The sequence below is a fragment of the Pristiophorus japonicus genome, chromosome 12 (genome assembly GCF_044704955.1).
Source record: "Pristiophorus japonicus isolate sPriJap1 chromosome 12, sPriJap1.hap1, whole genome shotgun sequence".
Lineage (NCBI taxonomy): Eukaryota > Metazoa > Chordata > Chondrichthyes > Pristiophoridae > Pristiophorus > Pristiophorus japonicus.
Window position 1 is genome coordinate 186,807,608 of NC_091988.1, and position 22,148 is coordinate 186,829,755.

The following is a 22,148-nucleotide window of genomic DNA, read 5'->3' on the forward strand; positions in this document are numbered from 1 at the left end:
AATTTGCCATTTACTTTTTTCTTCTTCTTCCTGTTTCTCAGCACCCAATTTGGAACAACTTTCAAATCATTGAGCTTTCATTGTTTGAAAACTAGTTCCGAAGGTTATTTTATCCACCAATCAAAAGTCCAATGACTAAAGATTGCAGTGGCTGCATCATAGAAATGACGTGGCCTATCTTTGGTACACTGACTCGTCAGACAAGGGTGGGCTGCTAACAGATGTGTTGACTCATCACTTACCAAGAGTCTGATTGAGCCCAGGTGATTTTGTGGTGTAATCAGAACGAACAAATACAAACTTTTCAAAGTTGTTACTGATGCCAGTCAATGCGTTTCCTCAGTTCTTCCTCAATTTATCTGATGCACACTACACGCTGTCGAACATCTGTTGTGTGGAAGCACACTGAGGTAACCTTTGTAACCACATTTTAAAATTAGCAACATTGTATACTGTGAAGGGAGCCGGGGTCTTTGAGATCTGGAAAGTTAAAGGTGTCAAAAAAAACTCCATGTATTTATCTATTCTTTACAACGTTTTACAAACACCTTGCAAAGAAAATGAGATTTTTCTTTATTCAATATTTTCATAAGGTGTATGTAATTTGTTTTTGCTTCCTGAAGCATGATCTAAAACAAGACTGTGCGTAATTTAAATATCCTGCTCTGTCTAACACACTCGTCCTGGTCAATTTTTCAGCCTTCAATAATTCAGTATTTTGTTTCTCTCCAGCTGCAGTAAAACATAGCTGGAATATACCAGCAGGAAGCGTATGCAATACCGAGAAAAGAAAAATCTAAACTATGAATTAATGAATGACGCAATGAAAATTTTACAGCCATATTCCTCATACAATCAATTAAAAATATATAGTTACATTTCCTTTTATCAATAAGTTTATGTTAATATACTGAATCACGAGGCGGTATACTTCTGATATATAAATTCGCCATGCCAGCTCCTGCAGCCAGCAGCATAATCATGTAAAATGAGGTGCCATACATGCTTTCAGAGTTGATTTGAGGCAACTTTGTTTTCTGGCCCTGGAGACAAAACACCATTGTTGCTGTTTTCTTTCAGGTCCATTGATTTATTGTAGCGTGGCTGAGCTCAGTCAGGCCAGGAATGCGAATGTTAGATTGCTGGACTGTCAGTGGGGAAGGGCTGGAACTAGAAACTAAACATCGCAAGTACAGTTTTCCAGCTGTAGTGGAGTATTTAAAATAAACACTCAACACCAGGCCTGGGTTCGAAGATTCAAGTAGTCTTTATTTTGCACCGGTGGGGAGCCTGCCTGCTGTAATGGCCTCTCCAATGATACAAAGTTCCAAGCAACCTTTTATACACTTAATGATGCACGTCAGCCTCGTGCCTCCAACCCCCCCCCCCCCGCATGCCATTTAATTGGCCTAAAGCCCGCGTGCACAATTGCTGCTTGACGAATTCCCTTTCGCGTCACACAATCAGTCGCCTATGTCTCATGCCAAATGGAGTTTTTCCAACATGTCACTTTTGACCCCTTGCCCTGTTTAACTGCCCCTCTGTCTTCTGTGGTTCAACAGTTTGGCCACCTGTAACTGTCCTCGGGTTACACAGCTTGTAAAGTTGACCACTACAAAAGCCTTTTTTAGTTCTGAGATCCATTAATTATAACAGAGCTCGAAAGCCCCACTTCACAGCAATTGCTACAAAGTTGTTCTGGTGTTGCTGAACCAATCTCGCTATCCTGTCTTACTCTTTGCAACCTTGGTGATGTACTGCAGTAAGAGCTCTGACCCTTCATTTAGCTTTCTCAATAAAACACGAGAAAAAGTCAATTGTATCTAAGATGTGCTGACACTGGGTATGTCGACTCTGGTTATCACTCGAGGGTTTACTCCCCAACCCCAACCAAATTATCTCAACCCTCATACATGCATTGCTTCCAACTGTGCCAGCAATCCCAATGTACAAAGATACCCGAAAGTAACCTGCATTGAAAATGTATAATGTCTTCAAAAAATGTATCCAAAATTCTGAAAAAAACTAACCATAAAAAGACTTGCTGAGCACAACAATTCATCATTCTTCATTCTACTCATTGCAAAGATATGGATGAAATGTTCTGTAACAACTGATGTTGGTTCAGAAAATAAGCAATAGTTTATAAACCATGTAGATGTATGTTACTCCTTTGGCTCTTGGAGAGTTAAGATAGCTATTTTTTTCAAGATTATTAACTCTGATGGTCTTAGTTCTGAAGTCCCACATTTTCCAATGGGAGGAATTTTCACGACTTTGGCATCTGGCCAATTCTGACTTCCATCTGGTAATGCTGCAGACTTAATAATCACATCATTAGTATACTTAACACCCAGAAACATGAGCCTAATTATGGAGCATGCATTTCTGGGTTTATTGTGTCTCAGTCACAGATAAGAAAAGCTCCCTTTCTAGACGGAATGTTGTGTTCTCTCCTTCCTTTCGACCCTTAACCACCCCACCCAGGACTAAGGACCAGGTCAGAAAGTAGTCCAATGGCTCAGAAGAAAATACCCTCCTGCAGTGTGAGACGAGACAGTGTGCAGAGTTTGCTAGGAGACTCTTGGGTTCATACTTCAATAAGTGATGGTGCAGAAGCTCAGTATTTGTCATGTATTCAACCAGCATTGTAACCCATGTATAATCTGACCTAAGTTGTACACTGAGAACAATGACCACTAGGTGGTGAACTTGTGGGAGACACTCCTAACCTGGACCTTCAGATATAAAAGTGGAAGGTCCACCCACTTCTTTCGCTTGAGTGCTATGGAATAAAGGACAGGTCACAGACTGACCTTCTCTCAAGCATGGGCCTCGTGTGCATTTATACTGTATAGTAAGGACGTATCAATGGTGACGAGAAACTGGGATTTAAACACGCGAGCATGGCCACGAACAGAACAGACGAGAGGTACTGTGTTAAGGAATGGTTGGGACAGAGATTCAACATTGTTAAAGCAGCACACAGTTCTCCAGGCAGACAAGGGCAATCGGGCACGCCCCAACATGTAGTCGAACCCAGAGGGGGAGTTCGACAGAGACAATGGCAAGCTAAACGGCGATTCACGCCATTGCAAAGGACAATGCGGCCAGTAATGGGGCCATCAACACCTGTTAATGGTGCACTCAAGGACAATAACAGGGGCAGTCAGGGACAATCGACTGGCAAGGGACCTTTTGTTTCAAATAGCAGCTCATGTTGGAGGCATGGAGGCACACACTCAGCCGGAATTTGCAGAGATGAGCAAACTACCTGCACAAATTGCAGAAATGAATGCTGTGGGAAATCGCTGGAAGCTGAAGTTCAGCGAGTTCATGTGGAGCATGTATACAGTTCATACACCAGGACACCACCGATAATGATGAAAGTGCTCCTCAATGGCATCCAGTATCAATGGAGCTAGACACGGGGGCCAGCCAGTCCCTGATGGGTATCAAACAGTTCGAAAAGTTGTGGGCATCCAAGGCCAGGAGGCCAAAATTATCACCGATTGACGCACGGCTACGGACATACACAAAGGAGATCATTCCGGTGCTAGGCAGCGCCACGGTAGTTGTGACCCACAAAGATTCGGAGAACAGGTTGCCACTCTGGGTTGTCCCGGGGGACGGTCCCGCACTATTGGGGAGGAGTTGGCTTGCTGTCACACGCTGGAAATGGGGCGATGTCAATGCAATTTCCTCTGTGGAGCGAGTATCATGCTCACAGATCCTGGACAAATTTGACTCATTATTTCAACCCGGCATTGGCACTTTCATGGGGGCCAAGGTAGTGATTCACATAAACCCGGACGCCAGGCCAGTACACCACAAGGCCAGAGCGGTGCCGTACGTGATGCGGGAAAAGATAGAAGGCGAATTGGACCGCCTGCTGAGGGAAGACATCATCTCGCCAGTCGAATTCAGTGACTGGGCAAGCCCGATTGTGCCGGTGCTCAAGGCGGATGGGTCGGTCAGGATATGTGGTGATTACATGGCCACCATCAATCGGGTGTCACTCCAAGACCAGTACCCGCTACCGAGAGCGGAGGACCCCTTTGCGATGCTATCCGGTGGCAAACTTTTTTCAAAATTGGACCTGACCTCAGCTTACATGACCCAGGAGCTGGCGAGTGAGTCGAAGAAGCTGACCATCATCATGACACACAAGGGGTTGTTTGAGTACAACGAATGTCCGTTCGGGATTTGCTCGGCCGCCGCGATCTTCCAACGAAATATGGATAGCCTCCTCAAGTCGATTCCAGAGACAGTGGTTTTTCAGGATGACATCCTCATCACCGGTTACGATACTGAAGAACACCTCCACAACCTGGAGGAGGTGCTACACAGACTGGACCGGGTAGGACTGCGACTGAAAAAGGCGAAGTGCGTCTTCCTAGCTCCAGAGGTAGAATTCCTCGGGATGAGGATAACAGCAGACGGGATCAGCCCTACTACGTCCAAGACGGAAGCGATCCAGAGAGCACCCAGACCCCGTAACACGACGGAGCTTCGTAAATTCCTGGGGCTCCTGATCTATTTTGGGAACTTTCTTCCCAAATTGAGCACGCTGCTAGAGCCGCTACACGTGCTCCTTCGCAAAGGTTGCGAATGGGTCTGGGGGGGGACAGCCAGGAAAGGGCTTTTAATAGAGCACGCAATGTGTTATGTTCCAACAATCTGTTAACGCTGTATGACCCATGTAAGAAACTTGTGTTAACGTGCGATGCGTCGTCCTATGGTGTCGGGTGTGTGTTGCAGCATGTCAATGCCAAGGGTCAGTTACAGCCGGTAGCTTATGCCTCCAGAAATCTGTCCCAGGCAGAAAGGGGCTACGGGATGGTAGAAAAGGAGGCGCTTGCATGTGTATATGCGGTAAAGAAAATGCACCAGTACCTGTCTGGCAGGAAATTTGAGCTGGAAACAGATCACAAACCCCTAACGTCCCTTTTGGCCGACAACAAGGCCATAAATGCAAATGCATCAGCCCGCATACAGAGGTGGGCACTCACATTAGCCACCTATGACTACACAATTCGGCACAGACTGGGCACCGAAAACTGCGCCGATGCACTCAGCAGGCTCCCACTAGCCACCACTGAGGGGGTTACCGAGCATGCTGCTGAGATGGTCATGGCTGTTGAAGCTTTCGGAAGCGAAGGCTCATCCGTGACAGCCCGTCAGATTAAAGTCTGGACAAATAGAGACCGGCTATTGTCTCTAGTCAAGAAATGTGTCCTGAATGGGGACTGGGCAGCCACGTACAGGGCATGCCCTGAGGAATTTAAACCATTTCACAGGCGCAATGATGAACTCTCAATTCAGGCCGATTGCCTACTGTGGGGAAACCGCATAGTCATGCCCCAGATGGGCAGAGAGGTGTTTATCAGAGAACTCCACAATGAGCACCCGGGCATTGTCACGATGAAGGCAATTGCCAGGTCACACGTTTGGTGGCCAGGAATAGACGCAGATCTGGAACTTTGTATTTGCAGGTGCAACACGTGTGCCCAGCTGGGCAATGCACCCAGGGAAACCGCCCTTAGCCCCTGGCCATGGCCCGCCAAGCCTTGGTCACGCATCCATGTGGACTACGCAGGTCCTTTCATGGGAAAAATGTTTTTAGTTGTAGTACACGCCTACGCCAAATGGATCGAGTGTGACATTTTAAATTCAAGCACATCCTCTGCCACGGTAGAAAGTCTACAGGCAAAGTTCGCCGCCCACGGTCTACTGGACATCTTGGTCAGTGACAAGAGCCCGTGCTTCACAAGCACTGAATTCCAGGACTTCATGGCAGGCAATGGAGTTAACCATGTCAGAACGGCACCGTTCAAGCCGGCCTCAAACGGGGATGCTCAGAATCCAAGGGGGTTCCCTACAATGCCACTTATCACGCCTCCTGTTGGCCTATAGATCCAGACCACACTCGCTCACAGGAGTTCCACTCGCAGAGCTGCTAATGAAAAGGACGCTCAAAACCCGGTTGTCCCTTATACACCCCACCATGAAAGAAATTGTCGAGAGCAGGCGCCAGTCACAATATGACTACCATGACAGGAATGCGAGGGCGCGATGTAATGATGTAAATGATCCTGTTTTTGTCCTCAACTACGCTGCAGGGTCCAAATGGCTTGCAGGCACTGTGGTTGCCAAAGAGGGAAATAGGATTCTGGTAGTTAAACTTACCAATGGACAAATCTGCCACAAACATGTGGATCAAACAAAAAGGAGGTTCAGCAACCCCATAGAAGAAGCAGAGGAAGAACACGATATAGAGTTCACTCCTCCACAGGTGACCGAACACAGGAACCAAAGGGAGGGGAGCCCAGTCACTGTGGGCAGTTCGGATAGGCCTGAGGCACTGCAAACAGCAGACACTCAGGCCAGCACCCAACAACCGGAGCCCCAACTCAGGCGCTCTACAAGAGAGCGTAAACCACCAGAGAGACTCAACCTGTGATCCCAGTAAGACTTTGGGGGGGGGGGGGGGGAGGTGATGTCATGTATTTAACCAGCATTGTAACCCATGTATAATCTGACCTAAGTTGTACACTGTGAGAACAATGACCACTAGGTGGTGAACTTGTGGGAGACACTCCTAACCTGGACCTTCAGATATAAAAGTGGAAGGTCCACCCACTTCCTTCGCTTGAGTGCTATGGAATAAAGGACAGGTCACAGACTGAACTTCTCTCAAGCATGGGCCTCGTGTGCATTTATACTGTATAGTAAGGACGTATCAGTATTTGTAAAAATTAACTCAAAAGAAGTCTTACAATCTTTACTGAAGACTAATCAGTTGCCTGTGGTGTGACCCACATAAATCCGGGCCTGGAATCTTTGGGGGTGGCGGCAACAAGGCTATCAATACATCATAAAGCCAGACCAGGAAGTCAGCCAGAAGTGCAACACTACCATTAATATATGACAGAAACTGCTACGTTAGCTGGGTGAGAAGATCCACAATAGGGAAAGCAAGATGCATAAGAGATTGACATGGGGGTGAATCCATAATGGCATGGGTGGGGAAGGCTGATCCAAAAACAAAGGATAGGGAGTTCCTGAAGGATTGGGGAGATCTGGAATGGGGAGTGGGGGGGAGTGGGGGAGAGAGAGCAAGGAGATATACAAAAGGAGATAGGGGAAGATGATCTACAAGTGGGAAATCCAGAATGATAGGGGAGGGGGGAAATGCAAATGGTGGATAGATCAATACAGGAGGAGGAAGATTGACAATGGGGGAGGGAGGGGTGCACAATGCACAAAGGGACATTAGAACCACAAAGGAAGTGGCACAGGGTTGAGGAGAGGAGGCAAATGCATAAAGGAGGAAATACAAATAAAGATAACAAGGCAGAAATGTTTCAGTACACTCCAGTTTGCAGCTGAGGCTGGGGCCAATGAAGGCGGAAGATATCCCACCAGCAAAAACACACAGTGGCCTCACGGAGATGGTGAGGGATGTTGATTCTGAACATACCAATAGATTGAAAGTACGTGGAATGGGGGAGTTGCACAAATGCTGGGGGGGGGGGGGTGGAGAGGGGGCTAAGTGGAGCATCACATTTTTGGGCCACAGCCAGGATGCACAGTTGCAGCAGGGCAGAGATTCACACCATTAACATCCGATACATTGAAGAAGTTAATCTTTAAATTCAAAAATGACAGCCATTAATAATTTGGAGATTTGGGCCATTAGTGGTGGCCGGAGACAAGGGAAAAACAAACCTTCAATAAATCTTAAATATTGATTTTGTATTTTGTTAAAAAATATATAACATTTAAAATGCTTAAAAATATTTTTAAAATCTTACAAGTGAAGCAGATGGAGATGCAATTATGGAGTAGCTATAGGAATGATTTGCAGTCTCCAGAACACAAAGTGTGATGTGACATTTAAGCGTGACAAGTGTGTCAGAATTAACATTGAAACTCCTGTCACAGCATCACCTACTGGCATCACAGCAAAATGCAACCAGCAACTGTGGACATTTTAGCACGGCAATCTCCGTAACAAATGTGTACATTGCAGTTTTCAGTGGAACATCTTTTTAAATACCTTTGAAATCCTAAATAGTTGTAGTAATAAAAGAGAGAACTTGCATTTTAATAGCACCTTTCATGACCGCAGGTTGTCCCAAAATGCTTTAGAGCTAATGAAGTACTGTTGAAGCATTGTCACTGTTGTACTGTAGGGAAACGCGGCAGCTAATTCGCAAGATCCCACAAACAGCAAGGTGATACATGAGCAGATAATCAACTTTAATAAATATTGTCCTGAAAACTGTGAGAACATCCTGCACTTCTGTGAATAGTGCCAAGGGATCTTTTGTGTCCACCTGACAGGACAAGCGGCGCCTCAGATTATTGTCCCATCTGAAAGACGGCACCTCCGACAGTGCAGCAGCCTCTCAGTAATGCACTGAAGTGTCAGCCTGGATAGAGTGGGACTTGAACTCACGCACTTTTGACTTAGAGGTGTGAGTGCTACCACTGAGCCAAGCCTGACACCTATAATAATAAAACATTAAACATCATTAGAAGTACCTCACTTGCTGCAGCAAAGCTCCAGTATTTTGGTTAACTAAAACAGCACAGGTTCCATGAGTTTTAAATGGAGCAGACTGTAGGTGATCACAACTATCACCATTCACCAATACCCAGCCTTGAGCCATATTATTTACTTTGTCTGCTCTACTTAAACTAGCTTAAAAGTCAACGATAGTTGTTTAGCAAAGTGACAACCTCCTACCATCATAATATTGGCTAGGTTTACTTTTCTCTAAGTTATCAGTGTTTAAATAAACGGCTTATTTATCATTTTTTTAATCTACATTAAAGGCCCTATATAAATACAAGTTGCTGTAGTTCTCTCCAATAGTGCTCCTAATTACTTCTAGCTGCTACTTTACAGCAAAAAACTGCCTTTGCACTGGCTGCTTTACAAACCATAGATTTCACAGATAATCTGCTCTCTAGATCTATTTACCTTTCAGTCAGTACACAGTTCTGTTTACTCTGGTTCTCTCCACACAAAACACTTCAGCTCCATATAGTGTTTACTTCTCACTGAACGTTGATGTTCTGCTGACAGTAACTTCTTTGTATCTGATACATTGCTCTTTACTTCAGCTGTTAATCCTTATTTTCACTTTGTGCACAGTGTTCCTACTTTCAATGTCTGTTGAAACTCATTCTGGAATGAAGTGATTTAAATATGAGCAGTCACTCCTTATTTTTGACCGATCCTTCACTCCCCCCAAACCTTTCTCCCTCTTCAGCTGTGTCTCTGTGGTTGTGTCTTATTAAACAACACACTGCCTTCAAATATGGCTCCCACTCTTAAAATCTACATAATATTTCCCCCCTCTTCCACAGTATATTGGATACATTTGGTACGATACTGAGCCACACTACAACAGTGACTACACTTCAAAAGTACTTCATTGGCTGTAAAGCAGTTTGAGATGTCCGGTGGTCGTGAAAGGAGCTGTATAAATGTAAGTTTTTCTTTCTTTCACATAGATCAGAAATATCCTAGATTCAATTTCCAGTGTGTGTTGAGCGAGCTGTTATCAGCAAACATCAGAGCCGTATCTCTGGGAGAAATAATCAGGCAACATCCTAATCAAAATCCATTATCCACTGCTATCTGCTTAAATGGAACTGATCTATAAACATGCATGTACGGTTGCAATGAGTGTCCATTAAAGAGGTTCACTAATGACGTAAATTAAATTAAAAAAACATATCAAATATGCTGCGTGGAGCTTTAACTTTGGCAAGGGTATAAAAGGGTTAGCGGATCAGTCGCCTGTTATACACCTTGTTCGATGTTCTTTTCAATGGACTTCAATGAACAGGAATGTTGGGCAGGATGTATAACGATTGGCCGATCTGCTAACACTCCCACTGAAGTTGAAAATTACAACAAATGTCTTGTAGTTAACTCAATTGTTACCTGGTCATTGAGGTTGGAGAGAGGGGAAGACAATATTTCATTCTGGTTACATTGGTGGCCGTGCCTTCTGTTGCCTAGGCCCCAAGCTCTGGAACTCCCTCCCTAAACCTCTGCCTCTCTACCTCTCTTTCCTTCTTTAAGACGTGTCGTAAAACCTACCTCTTTGACCAAGCTTTTGGTCACCTGCCGTAATTTCTCCTTATGTGGCTCGGTCTCAAATTTTTTGTATCATAACACTCCAGTGAAGCGCCTTGGGGCGTTTTACATATTAAAGGTGCTTTATAAATACAAGTTGTTGATGTTGTGATTTATGATCCTGACATGAAACTAAACTTTGGAGGCACAGAAAGGGAACAATTGAAACTGTGGAGTCATACTCCAGGTAGTAAATTGTTCCTGGTGGTATTTAAAATGTAATTGCTTTCTTACTTTCTTACTTTTCCTTTCTGTCTCTTTTTCTCTCTATCAAATCTCTTTCTTTCCCTCTCTTTCTCTTTCTCTCTCTAATTTGACTTTAATTTACCCTATCTTCTTCTGTGTCGTTCACTCTGTTTCTTTCACTATCCTTACATTTCATTGGTTAAGGAGATAAATCTTTGGACCCCACGCTCATGAGGTCCCAGATGCCCCGTTGATCTAGCTGCGCCGTTATCAATTCGCACTTCCAGCAATTTGCAGCGCAAAAATAAGACGACTTAAAGGGTGAGGGAAAAAAATCCAATCTATGGTGCTCACCACGAGATGCCCAACTCCAGCAATTTCTGGGCCATTATTTCAATATTGTGATACCAAACTTCCTTCCTGTACTGACTAAGCGATGGTACATAGAAATTAGGGCCCAAGTTTCCACACGATAAAAAACGGGCGCCCCTACGAGCTGGGCGTCCGTTTTTCGCGCCTAAAACGGCACCTAGAAAAAACTTGCGATTCTGGAGCGTTCTGCAGCTCCTTGTCTGCCTGGCGCGGTGCCCAGAGGGGCGGAGCCTACACCCGCGCCGATTTTGTAAGTGGGAGGGGGCGGGTACTATTTAAATGAGTTTAATTTTCCTGCCGGCAACGCTGCGCGTGCGCGTTGTAGCGTTCGCGCACGCGCAGTGTGAAAAATACATTGGCACTCAGCCATTTTTGTAGTTCTTTGTAGCTGTTTAATTTTTGAACATTTTTTTAATAAAAGCACATTGCCATCAGCACATCAACACTTGCAGCCTTCTCACTGTCTCCTTCCCCCCCTCCCCCCCACCGCGGGAAGAACGGGCGCCTCCTCCCCCCCACCGCGGGAAGAACGGGCGCCTCCTCCCTCCCCCGCGGGAAGAACGGGCGCCTCCTCTTCCACCCCCCCCCCCGCGGGAAAGAACGGGCACCTCCTCCCTCCCCACCCGCGGGGAGAACGGGCGCCTCCCCCCCCCACGCAGGAAGAACGGGCGCCTCCTCCCCCCCACCGCGGGAAGAACGGGCGCCTCCTCCCTCCCCCGCGGGAAGAACGGGCACCTCCCCCCCCCCCCCCCCGTGGGAAAGAACGGGCGCCTCCTCCCTCCCACCGCGGGAAGAACGGGCGCCTCCTCCCTCCCCCGCAGGAAGAACGGGCGCCTCCTCCCCCCCACCGCGGGAAGAACGGGCGCCTCCTCCCTCCCCCGCAGGAAGAACGGGCGCCTCCTCCCTCCCCCGCGGGAAGAACGGGCGCCTCCTCCCCCCCACCGCGGGAAGAACGGGCGCCTCCTCCCTCCCACGCAGGAAGAACGGGCGCCTCCTCCCCCCCACCGCGGGAAGAACGGCCGCCTCCTCCCCCCCACCGCGGGAAGAACGGGCACCTCCCCCCTCCCCCGCGGGAAGAACGGGCGCCTCCTCTTCCACCCCCTCCCCGCGGGAAGAACGGGCACCTCCCCCCCCCCCCCCGTGGGAAAGAACGGGCGCCTCCTCCCTCCCCCGCGGGAAGAACGGGCGCCTCCTCCCCCCACCGCGGGAAGAACGGCCGCCTCCTCCCCCCCCCGTGGGAAAGAACGGGCGCCTCCTCCCCCCACCGCGGGAAGAACGGGCACCTCCCCCCCCCCCCCGTGGGAAAGAACGGGCGCCTCCTCCCTCCCCCGCGGGAAGAACGGGCGCCTCCTCCCCCCACCCGCGGGGAGAACGGGCGCCTCCTCCCCCCACCGCGGGAAGAACGGCCGCCTCCTCCCCCCACCGCGGGAAGAACGGCCGCCTCCTCCCCCCCCCCGTGGGAAAGAACGGGCGCCTCCTCCCCCCACCGCGGGAAGAACGGCCGCCTCCTCCCCCCCCCCGTGGGAAAGAACGGGCGCCTCCTCTTCCACCCCCTCCCCGCGGGAAGAACGGGCGCCTCCTCCGCACCCCCCCCGCAGGAAGAACGGGCGCCTCCCCCCCCCGCGGGAAGAACGGGCGCATCCTCCCTCCCCACCCGCGGGGAGAACGGGCGCCTCCCCCCCCCCCCGCAGGAAAGAACGGGCGCCTCCTCCCCCCACCGCGGGAAGAACGGGCGCCTCCTCCCTCCCCCCCCGCGGGGAGAACGGGCGCCTCCTCCCCCCCCGCGGGAAGAACGGGCGCCTCCCCCCCCCGCGGGGAGAACGGGCGCCTCCTCCCCCCCCGCGGGAAGAACGGGCGCCTCCCCCCCCCCGCGGGGAGAACGGGCGCCTCCTCCCCCCCCGCAGGAAGAACGGGCGCCTCCTCCCCCCCCGCGGGAAGAACGGGCGCCTCCTACCCCCCCCCCCCGCGGGAAGAACGGGCGCCTCCCCCCCCCGCGGGAAGAACGGGCGCCTCCCCCCCCCGCGGGGAGAACGGGCGCCTCCCTCCCCCCCCCGCAGGAAAGAACGGGCGCCTCCTACCCCCCCCCCCGCGGGAAGAACGGGCGCCTCCCTCCCCCCCCGCAGGAAAGAACGGGCGCCTCCTACCCCCCCCCCCCGCGGGAAGAACGGGCGCCTCCTCTCCCCCCCCCCCCACGGGAAGAACGGGCGCCTCCTCCCCCACCCCCCCCACCGTGGGAAAGAACGGGTGCCTCAGGCTGACTGCAGCATTCTCCGTGCCTGAAGCACTTTCACACAGGTAGGAAGATGGTTTATTTAATCTTTTCTTTGCTTATAAATGTTTATTCAGGTTGGATTTATTTGTATAATATTTGTAGAAGTATAAATAAGGATTTATTGTAGAATTTAATGAGTTCCCTTCCCCCCCCCTCCCCCCCACCTCGTTCTGGACGCCTAATTTGTAACCTGCGCCTGATTTTTTTAATGTGTAGAACAGGTTTTTTCAGTTCTACAAAAATCTTCACTTGCTCCATTCTAACTTAGTTTGGAGTACGTTTTCACTGTGGAAACTTTCAAATCAGGCGTCAGTGGCCGGACACGCCCACTTTTGAAGAAAAAATTCTGTTCCAAAGTAGAACTGTTCTACCTGACTAGAACTGCAGAAAGAAAAATGTGGAGAATTGCGATTTCTAAGATAGTCCGTTCTCCACCAGTTGCTCCTAAAAATCAGGCGCAAATCACGTGGAAACTTGGGCCCATAGTGTCTACATTTTAAGGCTCCTATTTTCGCCACGATTGTGCGCCATTTTTTTTGGCATGAAATCCTCCATTTCCAACTTTTTACAATGTTTGTACACCGTGCAAACCATGTGCGCCAGTTTAAACAATTTTTGCCGCAGACACGAGTAAAAATGGGATCGGGCGCCGTTTTTATGCAGTTAAGCGATTTTGGCCGTCCACGATTTGTTTTCAGCGTGGCGCACATAGCCCAAAGCCCCCCTACCCCCCCCCCAAAAAAAACCTTCTGTGAACTTAAGGTAATCGGCACAGCGCACAAAAGGACATTGGGGCCAGGCAAAAGAAGACAAAATAAAGTACAAATGCATGGATTTTGTTTGACAGGGTACTTTGAAAATAACTCTGAAAGTAATTTCTGAGTTTTTGGAGCGAGACAATGTAAAAAAACAAATGTATAATTTTTTCGGAGGGAGCTGAAATAACTCTGTCCTGCTGGGTTCTTTTTTTTACCCAAATCACGACTGTCCACCCCAACACAATCGTTGCTGACCGGGCTCCAGGCACAGATCGAAGGCAGGATCGCAAGCTCGGCCGGACACAAGCACCAGAGCCTGGGCTGCTTTTGAAGCCGAACGTCGAGTTGTTGTGCTTGTGCTGCGGAACTTCAACTCGCAGGGGGAGCGGGCGGGACCTGGACCAGGACCGGGGGGGGGATGGTGGGGGGCATTCGGCCCGGGATTGCAGCGGGTACAGCAGCGGGAGCAGTTCTTTCTGGCCGGCGTTACAGCGGGGGGAGCGGGTTTCAGCTTGCTTCAGCTGTCACTGTGTCTCTGGTTGCCCTGGCAACCTCAGCTTTTCGCGCATTAAGCTCTACCCCCAGAGTTAACTTCGCGTAGCGCGGCGCCAAAATTATATTTTACTTCGAGAAAAGTTGCGATTTTTTTTGGCGGCAAAAAGAAAATTGTATGTTATTGTACGCGGGCGCCAAAATCCGGAAAGTGGAAAATAGGGGCCGTGGCACTTATTTTTTGATCATTGAGGATTTTAAGGCTGTTACACCACACTGTCCATTAGATACAGAATGTAGTTTGCAGATGATAAAACGCCTGTTATATTATCTGGCTGTGAATGATACTCTCATCGTCATGAGAGAGGGTGTTGTAGGCACACTCGACCAGTTCCGTTGGGCGGGCTACATTGTTCGCATGCCCGACACAAGACTCCCAAAGTAAGCGCTCTATTCGGAACTCCTACATGATAAGTGAGCCCCAGGTGGGCAGAGGAAACATTTCAAGAACACTCTCAAAACCTCCCTGGTAAAGTGCAACATCCCCACCGACACCTGGGCGTCCCTGGCCAGAGACCGCCCTAAGAGGAGGAAGAGCATCCGGGAGGGCGCTGAGCACTTCGTGTCTTGTCACCGAGAGCATGCAGAAAACAAGCGCAGGCAGCAGAAGGAGCGTGCGGCAAACCAGTCCCACCCAACAACTGTCTGTCCCATCTGTGACAGAGACTGTAATTCCCGTATTGGACTGTACAGTCACCTGAGAACTCACATTTAGAGTGGAAGCAAGTCTTCCTCAATTTGGAGGGACTGCCTCTGATGATGATGCAGGTGATGCTTCTCGAATGCAGATGGAGCATCCACTTTCTCAAAACATGTTCCTTAAAAGACTGTACATTAGCAAAATACTGCAGATGCTGGAATCCTGAACAAAATCAGAAAATGCTGCAAACACTCAGCAGGCCAGGCAGCATCAGTGGAGAGAGAAACAGTTAACGTTTCAGATCTGAGACCCTTTCTGTTTTTTGTTCCTTAAAAGACCAGTTCATTTTATTATTTTTTTTAAAGCTCAGGAGATTCAGTCGCTGTTTTCCAGTGACTGAGTTGTACCTCAATCTAGATTTATCCTTTCATTTGTGCAGGATACGACTGAAAGAATTAGACACGTTAGAATATAACTGCCCCCAAACATTGTGTGAAAACCCCACAGAAAATACGATCCTTAGATTTCACCTTCCAGTATTTCCAGATTTGCTAAATTATAAGTAGTCATGGACGACTTACAGAAAACACATCAAGTCGCTGGAGATATATCACCAACGATGTCTCTGCAAGATCCTGCAAATCCCCTGGGAAGACAGACGCACCAACATCAGTGTCCTTGCCCAGGCTAACATCCCCAGCATTGAAGCACTGACCACACTCGATCAGCTCCACTGGGCAGACCACATAGTTCGCATGCCAGGCACAAGACTCCCAAAGCAACTGCTATATGCGGAGCTCCTTCATGGTAAACGAGCCAAAGGTGGGCAGCGGAAACGTTACAAGGACACCCTCAAAGCCTCCCTGGTGAAGTGCGACATCACCACTGATACCTGGGAGACCCTGGCCAAAGACCGCCCGAGGTGGAGAAAGTGCATCCGGGAGGGCGTTGAGCTCTTCGAATCTCAAAACTGCTAGCGTGAAGAGGTCAGGTGCAGGCAGCGGAAGGAGCGTGCGGCAAATCAGTCCCATCTCCCCCCTTCCCCCGACGAATATCTGTCCCACTTGTGACAGAGTCTGTGGCTCTCGTGTTGGACTGTTCAACCACCAAAGAACTCGCTTTAGGAGTGGAAGCAAGTCTTCCTCGATTCCGAGGGACTGCCTATGATGATGAAATTGTAATTCTTTGATTTCTGGCTTTGCTGACAATAGGTTTGCAAAGCTTGTCATTGATGATGCAGACTTCGGCGTGAAGTACGCCTCCCCTGGCAGGCTTAAGCACAAGTTTTCAGTCACCTCGCTGCTTCTCCTGAGGGACCCTCACAGCAGGGAGTAGCTGCGGCCCGCACCGACACGCACCCATCATGTCCAAGCCAGCGGCGCCGGAGGACCGCTCCTGGAGAGCGCCGCTGATCAACACCTCACTCGGTGCTGAAGGGAACAGCTCCCGGGGCGCAGGTTTGGCGGAGGCTGGCCCCTTTACATACGGCCAGTTCTCGGACACTTGCACCCTCCTCCTGGCCGCTTTGATGGTTCTGCTGGTGATCGTCACTGTGCTGGGCAACGCTTTGGTCGTGCTGGCCTTTGTGCTGGACAAGAGTCTGCGGAGCCAAAACAATTTTTTCTTCTTAAACCTGGCCATTTCCGACTTCTTAGTGGTTAAGTCAACTGTGCATCAGTCACAAAATTAATCCAGTGTTTAAACTTTTACATCACAAACTTTCTAGAGATGTTGGCATTCCCTGCTTCCTTGTCTCTCACCTGTATTCCCCCATTCCCTAATGCTTTCCCAGGATGGCTGACATCTCACAGTGCCTTCCACATTTGCTATAAACTTTATTCTCAACCGCTTGTGACCCCACTTTACCTGGATTTATGTTGTGGCTGGATCTGTGTTGATAGTAAACGCGCATCTGCCAAACACTGCACTATTAGCGTAGTCATTAAAGTTAATTAGACACATTATCAAAATTAATTCTCTTCAATATTGCGATTGACACATCTGAACTTGTCATATTCACCGGTAAACGTGTTGTTCTGTGAAACCAAAACAATAAATAAGCGACATTTAAACCTTAAAATGCGAGTTTCCAAACTGAATGTGGACTGATATCTTTGCATCCGTCTTTTTTCTCGTTTAGTCTGAATTCATCAATCTTTGACTTAATTGCTCCGTTCGATCAATCATGTTCTTTCTCGTGCTACCTTGTAATATAGCTTCACCTGAAGTTTGCATGTTTATTAATTATCATTTATTTTTCATTTCCAGGAGCGTTCTGCATTCCGTTGTACGTTCCTTATGTGCTGACCAGGAGGTGGATATTAGGCAAGACTCTCTGTAAACTCTGGCTGGTTATAGATTACCTCCTCTGTACATCTTCAGTCTTTAACATAGTCCTGATAAGTTATGACAGATTCCTCTCCGTTACTAGACCGGTGAGTCCAAGTCAAAATACATACAGCAATTGCAATCTTTTGGCCTATGCAGGCAACCTGCCTTAAACCTCGCTGGTATTCTGTATTTCCATACCAGGCAATTTGTGTTGATTCATGTATTAAATGGCATGTAATATTTTCATCTCGTCTGATGTCTTCCTATTGCTGACTCGTTTTATCTCTCTCTTCTGTCATTGAGTCTATTCGCCTCTCTCTCTCTCTCCCTCTCTGTCCATCTGCTTCTCTCTTTCTGTTTTACTTTTCTTCTTTCCTTTCAGGGAGATGGTGGGTGGCATGATGTGCCACAGTGGGAAAAAGCATCAATGCTTGTCGGCTGCATTTGGAGTTGCGGGTTGCAGGTTGCAGGGCAACTTCCTTGCCAACCCTCTCTCACTCACGCTCCCTCCATCCCTTCACCTCCATCAAGCCTTTTACCTCTTTGAACTCCAATCACCCATTCCCCTTCTTACAACCTCCTCACTAAAATAAGCATCTTTACCTTTTTCTCTTTGAACTGCCTGCTCCACTCCTGTATTCTGCTGTCCCATTTGGCCCACTGTCACTCACCTCATTCTTAACTCTCCATCCATTCTCTTCCCCTCCCATTCATCTCCCAAGGGCGTGTGCCAAGAAGGCAGAGAGGGCCTCACCCTCAACATCCCCTGCCCTTCCCATCCTTCCTTCCTTTCTATAGGCCTCGCTCAAAGAAACTGAGTCTGCTTTCAAAATTCAACTTGTTTTTTTAATCAGATTATAATGAAGGGAAAAAAAATCTACCTCACTGTCTTTCTCTCCATTTGTGTCTTTCTCTCTCTCTCTCTCCCCCTCTGTCTATGTATGATAAGCATTGTCTTTTTCCAATTGTCAGGTGGATATAATTAGCTGGCTACAGAATTCAACTGTTTTGTTTTGAAAATTGAAGTAATATTAGATCAAATGTCAACAACTTGCATTTTTATAGCACCTTCAAAATAGATAAAGGTCGCGGTGCTTTCTCTTTGACCTGCCTCTGTGTCTCAATCCCCTCCACCCCCTGCCCTGCCCGCTTAGATTAGTAGACTTTTAAACAGGTATTTAATCACAGCACTGTAATTTTTCCTTCATCTCTCTCTCTCTCACTCATACTTAGTGCTATCTTTAAAAAGTAACTCAGTAAAGCTTTTGAGATTTCTCCTTTTGCTTTTCAAAATGATTTGAAGAAAGGTTATTAGGCAAAAAAGGTAATTAAAAAAAAATCCCGTCAGGACATCTGATTGAACAATACTGAATCATCCCAGGGACATAAATATAATGTGCATGCTCAGACTGGATAATCCATATTCATGCACTGTTTCACCGCCTGGTATCTCGGCGGTATTGGCCGTTTTGAGCCAGCTGAGGCACGCCGGCGGTTTTGAAGTTCCGTTGGGGAACGGACCGCCAGTGTGCAATGACCACAGATCGCCCTGGCGCGATATTTGGTTGAGCGGGGACTGCCCACAAGTATCAGCGGAGCTGGGCGGTAGGCACGTAGGTCTGCAAGAAAAAGGTAAGTGATTGGTTTTTTACTATTTATTTTCAAAATCTGTTGGGGTGATTTAATTTAAAAGTGTGTTGGGAATGTTTTTTTGATTTTTGAGTTGGGTTTTTTGAAAAATTATTTTTATTTTTGTTGTGTTTGGCCCAACCTGCAGCCTCGGGGTAAATTGTTATAGATTTTTTAAATTTATCGCCTATTTTCTTTAGGCACCACCTAATCTAGTCAAAATTGCACTTTTTCGCCCAGACTGAGGTGCAATGCCCATATTTTTCGCTGGGCGGATTTTTACATTTTTTTTTCCGGGAAGTTTTGGCCGGCGATAATATTCCCAGCCTTAGCAGTTTTTTGGGTGGCAATCGGACATTGGCTGGCTCATAGGAAATTAGAAACATAGAAAATAGGTGCAGGAGTAGGCTATTCGGCCCTTCGAGCCTGCACTGCCATTCAATGAGCTCATGGCTGAATGTGCAACTTCAGTACCCCATTCCTGCTTTCTCGCCATACCCCTTGATCCCCCTAGTAGTAAGGACTACATCTAACTCCTTTTTGAATATATTTAGTGAATTGGCCTCAACAACTTTCTGTGGTAGAGAATTCCACAGGTTCACCACTCTCTGGGTGAAGAAGTTTCTCCTCATCTCAGTCCTAAACGGCTTTCCCCTCATCCTTAGACTGTGACCCCTGGTTCTGGATTTCCTCAACATTGGGAAAATTTTTTCTACATCTAACATGTCCAAACCCATCAGAATTTTAAATGTTTCTATGAAATCCCCTCTCATTCTTCTGAACTTCAGTGAATACAAGCCCAATTGATCCAGTCTTTCTTGATAGATCAGTCCCGCCATCCCGGGAATCAGTCTGGTGAACCTTCGCTGCAATCCCTCAACAGGAAGAATGTCCTTCCTCAAGTTAGGATACCAAAACTGTGCACAATACTCCCCAGGTGTGGCCTCACCAAGGCCCTGTACAACTGTAGTAACACCTCCCTGCCCCTGTACTCAAATCCTCTCGCTATGAAGGCCAACATGCCATTTGCTTTCTTAACCGCCTGCTGTACCTGCATGCCAACCTTCAATGACTGATGTACAATGACACCCAGGTCTCGTTGCACCTCCCCTTTTCCTAATCTGTCACCATTCAGATAATAGTCTGTCTCTCTGTTTTTACCACCCAAGTGGATAACCTCACATTTATCCACATTATACTTCATCTGCCATGAATTTGCCCACTCACCTAACCAAGTCACTCTGCAGCCTCATAGCATCCTCCTCGCAGCTCACACTGCCACCCAACTACGTGTCATCCGCAAATTTGGAGATACTACATTTAATCCCCTCGTCTAAATCATTAATGTACAATGTAAACAGCTGGGGCCCCAGCACAGAACCTTGCGGTACCCCACTAGTCACTGCCTGCCATTCTGAAAAGTACCCATTTACTCCTACTCTTTGCTTCCTGTCTGACAACCAGTTCTCAATCCATGTCAGCACACTACCCCCAATCCCATGTGCTTTAACTTTGCACATTAATCTCTTGTGTGGGACCTTGTCGAAAGCCTTCTGCAAGTCCAAATACACCACATCAACCGGTTCTCCCTTGTCCACTCTACTGGAAACATCCTCAAAAAATTCCAGAAGATTTGTCAAGCATGATTTCCCTTTCACAAATCCATGTTGACTTGGACCTATCATGTCACCTCTTGAGAATCTGTATCACTGTAGCTACCAACTTTATATGTATTATCCGTACTAATTTCAAATGTATTAATTCTTTCTAAAATGGCCGCTCATGGTTATTGCTGACTCTTCAGATCTCACTGTAGGGGAAAACAATGAGTGACTTGTCTTTGTGAAACAACCTCAAGGGACCGTATATGTGAATGTAGCAACAGGTGTAGAAATACCCAGAGAAGCAGAACTATGCGTGCCTTCCTTGTCTGCAAAACAAGGATAAGCTGGAGATGACTTAATCTTCTCTCATGATTAGGGACATTGCTTAATTAACTGTGTAAATGACTAATTTAGCTTGTATCTATGCCACAGTAGCTGATGTGATAGGACAATGAAAAGGGGTTGTACCATTCATGAACTGTATTGATTTTGTAATGATTTTTGCTTGCTCTGATGGATTCGACAGACTCATTAAGTCGGTGCCCCTTTATCAGAGCAATACCTCATCGATGAAGCCTGAATAAAGTTAGTCTGAACTAAACTTTAAAGTGTTCGAATCAGTGTATTCGCTGAAACAGATTGAGGGAAAAGAATCCGTATCAACAATTGGTGTCAGAAGTGAGATCTCAATGGACGACTGCCGAAAGCTTGCGAATTAAGAGCCGAACTAGCCTTGGATGAGACGGGAGGAAAGTGGCCACTGGAGTGAGTACCCTTTAAATACCACTTCGGTTTCCTTCAGTCCAAAAAGTCTGAGGAAAGTTTGGCCACTCACTAGTTCTCAGGTAGCATCTGAACGAGATCCAGGTCAATCTGTCGAATACCTTTTAAACTTAGAAAATAAGTGTCCAAGTCAGGTACGACGTCGACCTTGTATATCACTTGGCCCGTCTAGGCGCTGATTGGACTTAAACAGACTAACTGGGATACGATTACCGCGGGGCAACGCGAGGGGGATTGTGTAAATTTGACTTGTACTTATGCCAGGTACGGTGTCGACCTTGTATATCACTTGGCCCACTTAGGCTCTGGATAAGATAAACTACCTTTACTGCGGGGCGACACGAGAGGGATTGTGTAAAGTTAACTTGTGCTTATGCCGGGTACTGTGTCAACCTTGTATATCACTTGGCTCGCCTAGGCTCTGGATAAGATAAACTACCTTTTTACCGCGGGGCGACGTCTAGCCAGTGTTACAGTTCGAGATGAAAATATCAAGTTCAACCTCAGGCTTTTGGGAAAGGCTGATGAAGAACTTTAATGAAGATATTAAAAGACACAAAATCAATTCAATAGATAAATGTAATCATTTTATTTTGAAACATGTAATTTATTGATTTGGTTTAAATTGTTATTTTGGATATTAGAATTTTCAGTTACTGATTTGTGGAAACTGGCAGCTAGATCGTGAAATCACAGGTTTATATAGTCTCACTGTAAAATAGCAGCTACTGTGTGTCACACAATGTGACACCTTTAACATTGAAACGATCTATCACAGCGCCACCTGCAGAAGCAACAGATACTTATTTTCAATTAAATATGCATCGAACATACTGACTTTAAATCCGAAACAATTATTTTT

At 47.5% G+C, this 22,148-nt stretch overlaps 1 protein-coding gene across 1 annotated transcript in view; it reads left to right on the forward strand.

Moving 5' to 3' along the window:
• Nucleotides 1-22,148, forward strand: part of LOC139276894 (histamine H3 receptor-like) — a 94,189-nt gene that overhangs the window by 65,779 nt on the left and 6,262 nt on the right. Inside the window, 1 exon segment of the mRNA XM_070894889.1 lies at nt 17,208-17,374. Coding sequence (XP_070750990.1) covers nt 17,208-17,374 — 167 coding nt within the window.